We start from the raw sequence: 13106 nt of genomic DNA, 5'->3' as shown, positions 1-13106 counted from the left end.
TAATTACCTTTTTTCAGAGAACTTTTTAAGGAGTTCTTCATTGTGCACTAAACAAACATCTCTCCAGACCCATGCGTTTGCTCGGTCCTTCCTTGTGTCTAGATTGGAATCTCTCAGTTTTGTCTGAATGAGATTGTAATCGCGGCTCTCCTCTGAACAATGTTCCAGTAGGACTGACCAAACAAAAGTGAAACAGCACTCATTAAAAAACAGCAGATGAATTTAACAGTAACACTGAATTACGACAGTAACATCATCACACAGTTTGCATGCCATCACAAATATTTTTCTGCTGATGTGGATTTTGTGAAAACCTAGTAAAACCTTCTCCAGAGGTCCGTTTCTTCCTGGGTATAGTGAAGTTCTTCAGTGCCAGGGTTCCTGTTAATGTTGACTGTTGTGATCTGGAGCCCTCTACTGTCTCCTCACGCTGTCTTTGCTCCATTCTTGTTTACAACTGATACTCACCCTAAAAAAGACGATAAACCTTAATTAATCTGACGTTCAAAAAGACAGTTTAGATTTCATCTGAAGACTCTCTGCGATATTCCTAAAACACTATAATAAGCAGTCACTCTTAACAGATAAAACACGGAAACCTAAACAGCCGATTTGCTCTTTCACAAGCACGCAGTTGCCGTCTTTGGTGTTTGTATAGGTAACTAAATGTATATGGATTCAGGATCATTGGTGCATTTATATAACAAAAGTACATGTTGCCCCACTAGCACTAAAGCACCTGTGCCCCACTAGCACTAAAGCACACTTATCAGCACCCAGTAATCATTTACTCACAGATATTTGCTAGAGTTCCGAAGGCCGAGTACTGAATACTGAGAACTGTCTTTATGTAGAATAATGGTTAAAGTTAAAACTAAATCTTACCAAACGTCATGGCAGCGAGAGCTTCCCTGTTGTCCAGATTATATGTTGTAGTGCTCACAAACATGAACTTTGATTAAACCTGGTCAACTCTCTGTTTGTTCTATTTAACATGTGACTGTCCAACCATAAAATGTCAGTGAGGTTTTAGTTCAACAATAACTTTTTAAACACACGAATACGATGCTATTTAGGACAAGGAAGGCTTGCAGAAATCTTGATTGAGAAAAAGAAATGCATCTTGGAAAATAATAACACTGCCACAGCAAAACTCAACACACAGCATGGTAAAATACACCAATGAAATGTAAACATCGACACAGGTATGTAAGCTTTTACATGTAAAAGCAGCCTTTAGACGTGGTCAGTACTAATATAATGGTTTAGGGAACGTTGCTGTTATGCAATGACAATCACGTGGGTTCTAGTGAAAGCTGATTTGGCTAAAGCTGTATTGTTAGTAGTATTAAATTACATGTTGGTTATTTTCACATAACAGTGCATGTGAAAACCCAGATATGAATATATGTGAAATCTTTATTGCCAAGTAAACTCATGTCTACACCATAACCAAGAAAACAAACTGACGTGTATCAATACGCTGATGAAAGATATCCTAGTTTCGCCTTGTAAGATCAAAAATTTAGGTACTTACCATCATGTAAAATGGCAGTTGAACATGTATGACATGATCGAAGATGTCTTAGCAAGGAACTGTGCGAAGTTTGTCACTTCAGTTTGAGGAACATCAAGTGAGACATACCAAAAAGGAAATCGCTTGACCTCAAACGCTGAACAGCAAAGGCACAGGAAATTACCTAGTACTGTTAGCTCTAACACCACGGGTTCTTCTTTAGTCCAACCACTAGTGAGCCTCGAGAAAATATCACCCACATACACAAGAGATGAGAACATTTGGTTCACTTTACTTTGAGAATACTTTTGAATTTTAGTATTATACTATTTGAGAATCTCCTCTTGATATATGGTTTAAGGGTCACCACATGCAGGGCTTTATAAAGGAAAACAGTGGCCATTAGAAAAAGACTAGCCAATATATTCTTGTGCCTTGTTTTTACAATGTATAAAGATTTTAGATCTGATTAAAGACACTTGAATCTGAATATAAAGGTTATTTCATATTTTTTTGTAGTATTTGTATTTCCAACATATGTGCATTTCTCAGATGCACTTTGGATCGTTTATGCAATAGGGGAAATGTTTTTTTTACTTGAAGCTGTGCACCAACTGACCATCGTTCTCAGAAAGAGAAGCCTCTATTTACAGCGTTTACGCCCATCATCACACCCGCATATGAAGCTGCCGTTTTCTGTGTGCTTCCTTTTTTGTGGGTTTTTCTTCTTCTTGAGAATGATTCGAATCTCTGACAAAGTTCTTAAAATACTTACACATCCTATGAATGCAGATGAAAAGAGATGAAAACAATTCCTTGCTGCAATTATGTGACTAAATAACCAGTACTTCTGAAAGAAAAGGCCAGCACTATCAGGCAGCTATCAGAAACCATGGCTCAGAGCTTAAGCTCAAATGACCCTGAGTCAGAGGGATATTTCTTCCTGACACGAGTAGAAGATCACTAGAGTTAAGATTCAGTAGCTATATGCGGAACACACTAGCCAAACAATGCAAAATAGTTTGCGTAAAACTACAAGACAGTCAGATGATCTGTATCCTTTACTGTTTGTACACATTTATCCTTGTGACTGTTCAGAGACACTAATTAAAAAAAAAAAAAGTATGCTACACCAAAACACTTATGTACAAACTAAAGACTACAAAAAAAAAAAAAAGGTTACGAAGTCACTTTAATGGGAAAAAAGATAACATCCCCGTTTTGCCAGCATATGCTTACAACAGTCAATAAAATATCATCCTGTTAGCCAATGATATCTAAAGAGTTGATCAAAGGACACATTTTAAACATAAAAAAGTTGTACTTTATTAGATTGTCTGTGGAACTTTTACACACAAATATTGGGCAACTGTAAATAAGCATCACACATTTCAGCATGTACTTTGGTGTGGATATCCACCAGAAGATGGCTAGAGCTCAACCGATTCCAGTTATCACACCCACATATTTATAATGCGCTGTTATTCACTGTAACATAGGAGTATCAGTCATGCTAGATTGGCTGCTCCCTGGTTGCATGTCTGACATATTTTTGCAGCTTAAACAGGAGTAAGCACACCTTTCCTATGTCAACCGTAACTGGAAAACAACAGCAGACTAGTGTGCAGGCAGGGAGCCACCAACACACGACTGGAACGCAGGCTCACGGTCACGAGCGCCTGGATGTATGCATGATTTACAGTTACGCAAAACTGTTTGCGTTGAGAATGGGCATCATGAGATTGACGACGGCGTCTGGCCTCGGGGTTGCTCTACTGTTTCCATTGTCATTCAGCATGCATGCAGCTAGGGTCCAGAACAGCACCTTTATAAGTTCTCATATAGCACCATTTTTTCATATATATATATATGTGTGAAGTTTGTCAGGACCCTACTGTTGGCATGCACAAACGTCAATTTTAAGCTTCATATTTCTCCATATATGTATCCTACATATTTCAACCTTTTAAAAACATTACAAGGCAAATCAGGAATATTCATACTGTACCATACATGTTAAACAGAAACTAATACAGTACTCACATTAAAGAAAGTGCTACTAGACAGAACCATTTCTTTCTTGTTTTTGATTCGTATAATATTAAAAGGCTCTACAGGAGGACACACTACATTACATTATCTAAAGGTACACAAAAACATCTTTTAAAAATTTTGCCATCTTTTAAAATCATTTACCAAACACTGACACGTCTTAATTCCAACTGCAGATGGTCAACACAAAGATAAAAAAGGAACAACTCAAGAAAGCTTGTGAACAACCACTCTGTTTTCTTTTTTTAGAACATCACATTACCCACAAAACTACCAAGAACAAATACAGAAGTTTATGCATCTCTGCTCTGATATTTCCAGAAAGAATATTTTACTTTTTGACTCTGGGTTATTGTTCATTTTATTTGCGAGATCATGTTATCGCATTCGAAATACTTTTTTTTTTTCCCGTTTCTTTTGTTTTCTTACATCATGCGTACAAAATGTTATGTTTTAGAGATGAAGGCAAACTACGTTGGAGCAACAATTTGTAACCCTAAATTCAATCATTACAACCACAGTGTAATGATTTTAAGGCCTATGGGTTGACTTCAGTACATGTTATGCATAACAGTCCAATTTCATGAATTCAAGTGTTTAGAGTAACTTGGATATAGCTGCAATACAATAGCATTTTGAGATGGCCTTATAAATTGACATAGCTGTTTCCTCTAACACTACCGAAAAATAGACAGCAGTCTTCCCAATAATTGCTTTTTAAAATGAAATCAGCCATTTTATCTGGGTGATAAAACTGTGTACACTAGTAATAATTATACACTACCTATACATAAAGCAAGAAAAACATCATACGAACACTGCTCTCTTCTGGTCATGCATTGCACATACACGTATAACAAGCATACTTCTACTCGTTTTCTTTGTTGGGAACAAACCTGTACTCAGATTTTTAAAGTGCACACGGTTCATCCATTTCGCGCCAGCTTTTATACTGCTTCATAAGTAAGAGGAAATAACCTGCTGCTGCCATTCAAGGGTAACTTTATGAATATTTTGATGCCCTTGGAAGAAAAAAAGGGGGAGATAGCAACTGCCTCATCATTCCTACCTTCTAAATATAGGTAATCTGAATACTAGGCATTATGACCCACACTAGTATATTCTGCCTCCTATAGCAGCCCTTATTGTAAGAAATATGTGTGCAGACAGTCAAAGGAAACGAACCAGACAATGAGAACAATACAATCACAGACTGAATACTTGGTGTCAGTGATACGCTTATCAGACACATCGCAACCAAATGTGATCGAAATAAACCAAGAAGTGCAAAGAGCAAACAGATGAATGCACTTCTGAAAGGCTGAGGTGTTCATTTGGGAGCACGATTGTCACTCTTCTCACATGGGGCACATACGAAGGTCCTCTTTGCAGTGGTGAAGCAGCTCAAAGTGCTGTTTAAATAAAGTGCTTCCTGTAGGAGGTGTCTGTTATAGATCAGCATCTTAAAGGGTTAGTTCACCCAAGAATGAAAATTCTGTCGTTAATCACTCACCCTCATGTCGTAAGACCTTTGTTCATCTTCGGAACACAAATTAGGACATTTTTAATGATATCCAAGAGCTTTCTGACAGCAACTTAACCTCCACTTTCAAGGTCTAGAAAGGTACTAAAGACATCGTTAAAACAGCCAACGCGACTACAGTGGTTCAAACTTTATTTTATAAAGCAACAAGAATACTTTTTGTGCACAAAAGTGAAACAAAAATAACGACTTTATCCAACAATATCTTCTCTTCTGTGTCAATATCTACGGCTGGGTATTGACACAATTTTCACGATTCGTTTCGATTACTATTCACATGCTTTCGATTCGATTACAATTTCGATTCAATTCGATATCGATTATTTTGGATGTAGTATTTCAGTTACAGTACATGGCAAATTTTCTAGAGGAAAAAAATCTCTCAACTAAAGCCGCACACACACTTAACGATTGTAAGGCTGATTGTGAATGTAAATTGATACTTATGACTGATCGCGCTCAAATGCGTCCAGTCAAAGCCAGTTGCGTTCAGTCGGCGATTGCAGACGGTGTTTAAATTCCATGTGTGAGTATATAAATCGGTATGTGTGTTTAGTTCAGTCTTAGAATGTTTCAGCGAATCGTTAGGTGTGTCCCCGGCTTAATGCTGTAAACTACACATGGGAGTCATTTAGTACTACTATAATAATACTGAAGGTTAAATTAACTTATGTATATGCAAACACTTAAATTACACTCAATGATGTTTTTATCATAAATAAAGTTTAGAATTACATAATCATATTTCTATTCCAATTCGTTTTTTTGAAATATAAATATTTAAATCGCGGCTGTCATAACTGATTTATTCAAACATGCATTAAATATTGAAGAACATTAAAAATTATAATTAATATGTATCGGTGCTATACTTATCATTATGTTTCTTTCTAGAGTTCACTTTTCTAGCTGACTAATGAGTTTATGGTCACTGAATATGTTTTTCTGAGGTAAATGTGACGTTACGTGACATTGTTTACAAGCTGTTTTATTGACGTCTTTCCGAGGTTGAAACACTGATTGAGCGATTACACGAGACATGATACGAATTTCGGTAGGTTGTACTGTGTATTTTAACATACCTTCAGATGTTTAGTCGTGTTTATTTCGAGCTGTAACTGGTATTAAAGCGGAGGAGAGGACGTTCACATGCGCTCCGTGCTGACGCTTCTCTTTAACTGAGGCGCTAAAGCGATCTATCACGCCACATTAAAAAGTCGCCAAAACGGTATTTATTTTTTGAATCTCATAATAAGATAAACGTCATTTGAAATCTGAGACTTTGCTTCATATCAAAAGTAGCAAAGCACAAAGATTATTGCAATTTATTGGATGGGAGGCACTACATATTCTGCTCATTCATCAACTGAAAACAGACTAGACTAATTGATTCTTGGGATTTAAGAATCGATATTGGTTCATAAAAATGAGAATCAATTAAAATTGAGAAATCGATATTTTTTACCCAGCCCTATCATTCTCATACGCTGTTTATGTCCAGTGCTTCCAGGTTCTACGTCAGAACGCCGAGTCATTATTGGCTGGCTCCTGCGTCAGCATCACACGCATACGTCGTGCTGCTCACATGCTCATTACTGAGCCAGCATTCTGACGTAGAACCTGGAAGCGCTGGACGTAAAAAGCATAGGAGTATTATCTTAAGCGTCGGCTATTTTAACAATGTCTTTAGTACCTTTCTGGAACTTAAAAGCGGTGGTTAAATTGCTGTCTATTGAGGAGTCAGAAAGCTCTCAGATATCATCAGAAATGTCTTAATTTGTGTTCCGAAGATGAACGAAGGTCTACGGGTGTGGAACGACATGAGGGTCAGTAATTAATGACAGAATTTTCATTTTTGGGTGAACTAACACTTTAACACTAACCCATAGAACGTACCCATAATTCAGTCATATTCTGATACAAGATAAATATTCTCTCTCTCTCTCTCTCTCTCTCTCTCTCACACACACACACACACACACACATACTTACGAAAAGAGAAGAAAAGGTATTAGGTAACATCTGTTGATAGCTGAGAACTCAAAACGTATCAATAGAAGTGCCGAAACGAATTGCTTTTCCTGTCAGCTGGACAGTAATTACAGTACAAATAAACAGAAGCCAACTCCTAAAACCAATGCAAAAATTCCTTTAGTTGTGCTTCAACGAGAAAACAACTGCCTAGATGCACGAATGTCATGCCTCTAAATGCTACAAGCCCAGAAAAAAAGGTTTGGTAAAGGCAACTATAGATAACATATGCTTTTTGTGTTTTTCATAATAGTACACTACTGCTTGTATTATATTCAATAGAAATTCAGTATGCAGAATACATACTGTGCATAGTATGCCCAATTTCAGTGTAGATTTTAAAACTGTATGCCAAAATCTGCAAAATCATTTACCACAATCCAATGAATTGGGCATGAAAGACATCTGGGGATGCAGCTATTTGCTTGTAATTTGTTTATTTTATCCTACGCCATTTAAAAAAGGAATGATTGTTAGTTATTAGTTATGCAGTAGGAAATATGTATGATAATATGTTGTTTTAACCACAGCTTGTTTTGATCAGAATGACATCATGTCAAACGCATTTAACCTTTTTTTTTTTGTTTGTTTGTTTTTAGATCTGTGGAAATCCATAATGCAACACCTCACATAACCATCCAAACCAAGCTATATTACATTCTGCTATTTAAAACGAACATAATTTAACAGCCCATTCATGTTCGCTTTGCTTTTGCACAGTTCTCGTTTAATCCCACTGACAGGGACTGATGAAAATAATATATTGCACACCAATCAAGAGTGATTCAGCATTTGTCTTGTCAGAGAGATGGAAAAAATCCATTATTTAAAGCCATGTTTAAACGCTTTTAAATAAACCTAATCTTGGTGTGTGCGTTCATCATTTATGCTAAAGCCACACAATGTCAAATTTGATGCTCTATAGTTTAAGCACCTCATTAAATTGGATATTTTTCATTAGGCTAGTGTGTAAATAATTCATCCAAATAATGGAAATAGTAAATGCACTTTTTGGTTTCTGATTTCAGATGGGGAACGTAATGTTTTTGTGCATTGGCAAAGTGTAGCCATTCTTTTGATCATTGAGATGAAGTCAGACTTCAAGCTTCAAAACGGGGGGGGGGGGGGGACCCTCACTTTGGACCATCAAAATACTCCAGCACTCGATCGTTCAGAACGAACGTGTGCAGTGTATCTCTGACATAAGCGCTTGATAAGATCTTGATTATTTGATTCCCAGCTCTGAGAAATTGCACAGCAGCCTCATACATGTAAAGCCTGGGAAGAAGCATTGGATGCAAGAGACCAAGTCCTAATGCTCTCATAAGCACGCTCTCTCTCTCTTACACACACATACACTCACTGAAATACTGCACCTGTCCGGTCCCACACACACACTGCAACCCCAGCAGAGCCTCTCTGCACAGGGACAAGCCGTTTGGACTCTGCCTAGATTCATATCAACTACAATAATGGCCATGAACAGAAGGGGCCGGACGGTCCGCTAGAGGTACAACTAACAAGAGAAAGATGAGAAACAGTAGTCTGCGTCAATCCTCGTGCTCCTCAGTGTCTGTCCTCTTCTCTTTATGACAGCTGAAGATATGTCGCATCTCCTCCTCGTACCTCATGAAGTTCTCCCCAAAGCGCGCCCAGGCTTTCAGCGGGACGGTGATGGTGTTCCTGTAGGGCTGCCGGACCTCGCTGATCTTCAGAAACACGCCGAACCTGTTCGAGCCCACATCGAAGTAAAAGCGCTTGTTGTCGACGCGGAACGACGCCGCCTCGGGCAGTTCGGGCGACTCGTCGTGGTTCCGCGCGCAGGCCCGCTCGGGTTCGTCGTCGCCGTAGTCGTCGATGAGCTGAGACAGAGCGTCTCGGAACTCGATGAGCCCTTGCGCGGGCAGCACGATGGTCTGCTCGATGCCCTGCCCGTAGTAACCCATGCCGCCGTGTCCTCGGGTGACGGTCTGCCTGATGCGCAGGAACCGGCCGCGCTGGTTCTCCTTCAGGTCCAGGTAGTACTTTCTGTTGTCCCGCTCGATGAACTCGCTCTTCAGCACCCGGTGCGTCTGCTCCTCTGATGCGGCGGAGCCGCTGGGAGACGCCGCTTGGTCCGCTGCTCTCCGGCGGGGTTCCAGCGCGCGGCCCTGGCCGTTGCTCTGCTCCTCCGGTCGGCGGTCCGGCGCCTGGCATCCTCGGAGCCCTATGTGCGCGTAGTAATCGATGAAGTCGCCCAGGCAGTAGCGCAAGTCGGGCGCCATGGACATGGACAGGGTGAGTTTGCTCTTGCGAATGTTGTCGTGTCTGCCTCGGCCGATCCACACCTCGGCGATCTTCAGGAAGCGGCCGCGGGTGCTCTGCTTCACGTCCAGGTAGAAGCGCTTCTTCTGGATGTCCACGCGCTTGGATGCGAGCTCCTGTATGTCTGACGCTTTGCTGCTCGCGTACTGCTGCGAGTATCCTGATGTCATCCTGCCTCTGCCTCTGTCCGTGCCCCTCCGGTGACTATCGGCCATAATCATTCACGGCGCTTCATCATCTCTCCGCTCTGTATTATTCCGCTTATCGACAACTCGAGCTCCGGCGAGTCTCCTCGACTGACCTGAAAATGGCAGCAGCAGCGGCTCCGCTTAAAACGGCTCATCGACTTCCTTTGTCCTGATGAAAGGTCAAGCGAAGCGCGGAGGCACGTACCGTTTGCACCATATTTTAAAAGCTCTTGTTTTTCGCCTCACCATCCATCTGACACATATTCCTGCCAGCTGGAGTGAGAGAGACAAGCGGATCTCTATGGAGGGCGCCGCTGCTGTAGTGCGAATGAACCCAATGACCCACTCCCCCTCCCTCTACCACACACAGGGGCGCGCACGCGCGCGCTTCAGAGCGCAGCTCAACTTAACTCACATACCGCTTCTGCGTACTACAACACGCACTCCACTGCGCACACGGCAAAATATGTAGTAGTACACCAATAGTGTTATACTACTATCGTACATTATAGTTCTACAGTATACCACCACATGTCGCTTTTCAATGGAAGCTCATTTCCGCCACATACAATAAATCATGCTTTTGTAAATCATGACATAAAGAGTCGAAAATATGGCATACTAATTCCTAATTATGGCATACATAGAAATTATAACATTACCCCTCTGGTGTTATTTGGTCATTTTAAACAGAAAAAAAGAAGATTTAAAAATCGCTTCTTCATCGGAATGCTATGAAACTTTTACTTTTATGGCAGTCGCTATGTAACCACCAAAAAAAAAAAAAAAGTAAAAAATCGTGGATTCGAAAAGCTAAATGGTCATAAAAAAGTTGTTCAGACTTGTGTTGTTACCGGTCAAAAATGACCACCATTGTAAATGAATGCAAAAATACGAAAATAAAGAGATTTTTGTGTAATCTACAAATCATCCACGATGTTAAACAGCAATGAAGGGGTGACACTCTAAAATATCAAGAGTGCAAAAATAGAAACATGATGAATATGACATTGAGCAATTGATGATATGATCAATTAATGCAGAAAACCAACTAATTCCAAAGGATTCACATACTTTTTCTTCCCACTCTATCCTCTATCCCCTAAAACTTCCTGCATTTTTACATTAAAAATAGGGCTGTATATTTAACGAGTTAATTAGATTATTTAATTAAATTAAAATTAATTCATTAAAAAATAAAAATAGTTAAAATTTTTAATGCATTTAACACACTTGCCCCGCCCCAAACCTATGTAGGTCATCTGACATTATCCACCTTATTCCTGAAAAGCCTGCTGCGTTTTGAATTATGGGCGGCACTTCCGGTTTGGGGAACTTCCATTCAAAAAGACTGAAATGTATAATTTCAAATCACAAGGTTGCCCTAAAACTAAATCCTATCTGTCAGTTTGACTGAATGAGCTGTCAATTTTGCTTCATGTTTTATTTTCAGACATCATGAGGATTAACGTAACGCTTGGTATTTTCACGTGACATGTTATAACAAGAATATCTATGTCAAGAGCTCTTTTCAGTCACTGCATTCTTTTTCTCATGATTACCCCCCCCACCCCACCCCCCACCCCTCCCCTCCTTTGCATTCCGCTGTAATAGTATGAAAAAGGACAACATATCCTACACATATGTGGTGTGTTCTTCCGAATTAATTTACAATATCCCATTAATAATTCACTGGAATGAATGAAGAATCTCTCGTTTTCTTCTTTAAATCCTCATGTCTCTTTCCAGGTTTGTTTTTACAGGTAAACACAATTTATTATCTGTCAAAATGACGGAAATCACATTGAAATAGTATCACGCAGTGCTTTAGTTAATGAACATTTTGATTAATGCAACGTATGTTAATACAGATATTTATCATGAGTTAAGCCAGGGGTGTCAAACTCATTTTAGAGTGAGGGCCGGATTAGAAAAAAATTGACCATGTGCGGACCGAATTAACTTTTTTTTAAAAAAACCTTAGTGTGCTGATAGTTGCATTAATATTAAACATATAGAAAACTAGTACATTGCTCTTTAAAACTGCATTTGTTTCTACAGTTTCTATTCTTGTTTCTACAAAATAATGCTTTATTTAATATTTTTTATTAGTGATGCACCTATTTTGATTTTTCATGGCCAATTCCAAATTTTTAGAAGCAAATTGGCCGATTCTGATACTGGTTGCAGACTTTTTTTCTTTTTTTTTAAGAAAATTTAATTATTGTTTGTTCAAAAAATATGTGTAGCTCTTTGATATTAGAGGCACACACTGCATTTTTATCACAATCCCAACAAAAATGTTATGTAGATGAGCATGAGCAGTTATTTTTAATTGAAATTACTGTATAATTTCAAGATTAAACGCAAAAACAGCATGGTCTGACTTCATTATGCGACATAAGACAATTGCACAAAACAAAATCAGCAGACGAATGAAAATACAAATTCACTCTCTGACAGTAGGTGGCGCTTATGGAACAGCAGCGATATAGCGTTTCTATGGTTACCGCTATACACAAAGCTGCGTTTATAAATAGACTAGCCTACTACTTTATACGGAGATAAGAGGAAAAGCCATCAAAACTTTTCTGAAGACAGTTCCCTTCAGAGATACATTCATATCAACCCCAATTCAATATTTATATTATTCTTCCTATTTTTCGCAACAGTGAGCTTGTACATGATAGAGTATTTTCTCTGCTGGGGCGTCTGTTCTCCTCTTTGTGTCCGTATTCAGCGCGTACCTGTGTTAACGTCCTGTTTACAGACTTCGTAAATATTTTCACACAAATGAAATTTTGGGAAATTATTACAATGCAGTTTGTTTGCAAGCCCGGAATAAAGATTGACCAAAATAAAACTAAAAAACGTTTGGATTTATGGCTAGTGAACTAGTGCATCTCTATTTTTTTATTATTATTATTATAGTTAAAAATCATCCCCCGGGTCAGATTGGACACCTTTGGGGGCCGCATGTTTGACACCCCTGAGTTAAGCAATATCACAAGAGTAACTGAGTGCAATATTACACGAGTGCTGTTTTTGTCCAAAATATAACGAGCGCAACCTGCAAAATGCAATACTGATTTTATACAACAGTTCAGTAAGTTTATATTGTGTTATTTTAGACAAAATATTGTCTGTTTTGTTCAGTTTTGCCAATGAAACTATAAATTTATAGTAGACAAAGCAGAACTGTTGCATCACCCTAACTTGTTCATTTTGAACGAACCAAGTGAAACCATGATTCAACGGACTATTCATAAAAGACTTGAAGCGGCGCTACACAGACCAATCGGTGTATGAGATCAAAGACGTAACGTACAATGATAAAAGCGCTTACCAAATTCTTGTTACCCACTTGAGTATCGATGTCCTCGTTTTACGACACTGTTTTTCATTTTCTTGTTTTATGTTTTCTGTTCTGCGTCCCAGAACGCTGCCCTCCTCTGTCAATTTTGGACATGTG

General features: G+C 39.0%; 2 protein-coding genes across 5 annotated transcripts in view; both read right to left on the bottom strand.

Annotated features, from left to right (window-relative positions):
• The window catches only part of LOC125256269, a 21699-nt gene extending 8593 nt beyond the window's left edge, over positions 1–13106 (bottom strand). Inside the window, exons 1-3 of one of the 4 annotated variants that reach the window (XM_048172119.1) lie at positions 12981–13106; positions 325–469; positions 8–173 (exon numbers count right to left, since the gene is read on the bottom strand). In XM_048172119.1, coding sequence (XP_048028076.1) covers positions 8–173; positions 325–445 — 287 coding nt within the window. In that variant the 5' untranslated portion in view covers positions 446–469; positions 12981–13106. Of the gene's footprint in view, positions 1–7; positions 174–314; positions 470–885; positions 1182–1537; positions 1691–12980 lie in introns of those variants that run through there. The other 3 variants (XM_048172109.1, XM_048172129.1, XM_048172136.1) reach the window with 3 other exon arrangements.
• Positions 6461–10002, bottom strand: purg (purine-rich element binding protein G). The gene has a single exon (XM_048172161.1). The coding sequence runs from the start codon at positions 9665–9667 to the stop codon at positions 8693–8695; it is 975 nt and encodes a 324-aa protein (XP_048028118.1). The 5' UTR covers positions 9668–10002; the 3' UTR covers positions 6461–8692.

The sequence above is a fragment of the Megalobrama amblycephala genome, linkage group LG2 (assembly GCF_018812025.1).
Source record: "Megalobrama amblycephala isolate DHTTF-2021 linkage group LG2, ASM1881202v1, whole genome shotgun sequence".
NCBI classification, from domain to species: domain Eukaryota; kingdom Metazoa; phylum Chordata; class Actinopteri; order Cypriniformes; family Xenocyprididae; genus Megalobrama; species Megalobrama amblycephala.
Note: the sequence above shows the minus strand (reverse complement) of the source record. Positions and strands in the feature narration are given on the sequence as shown.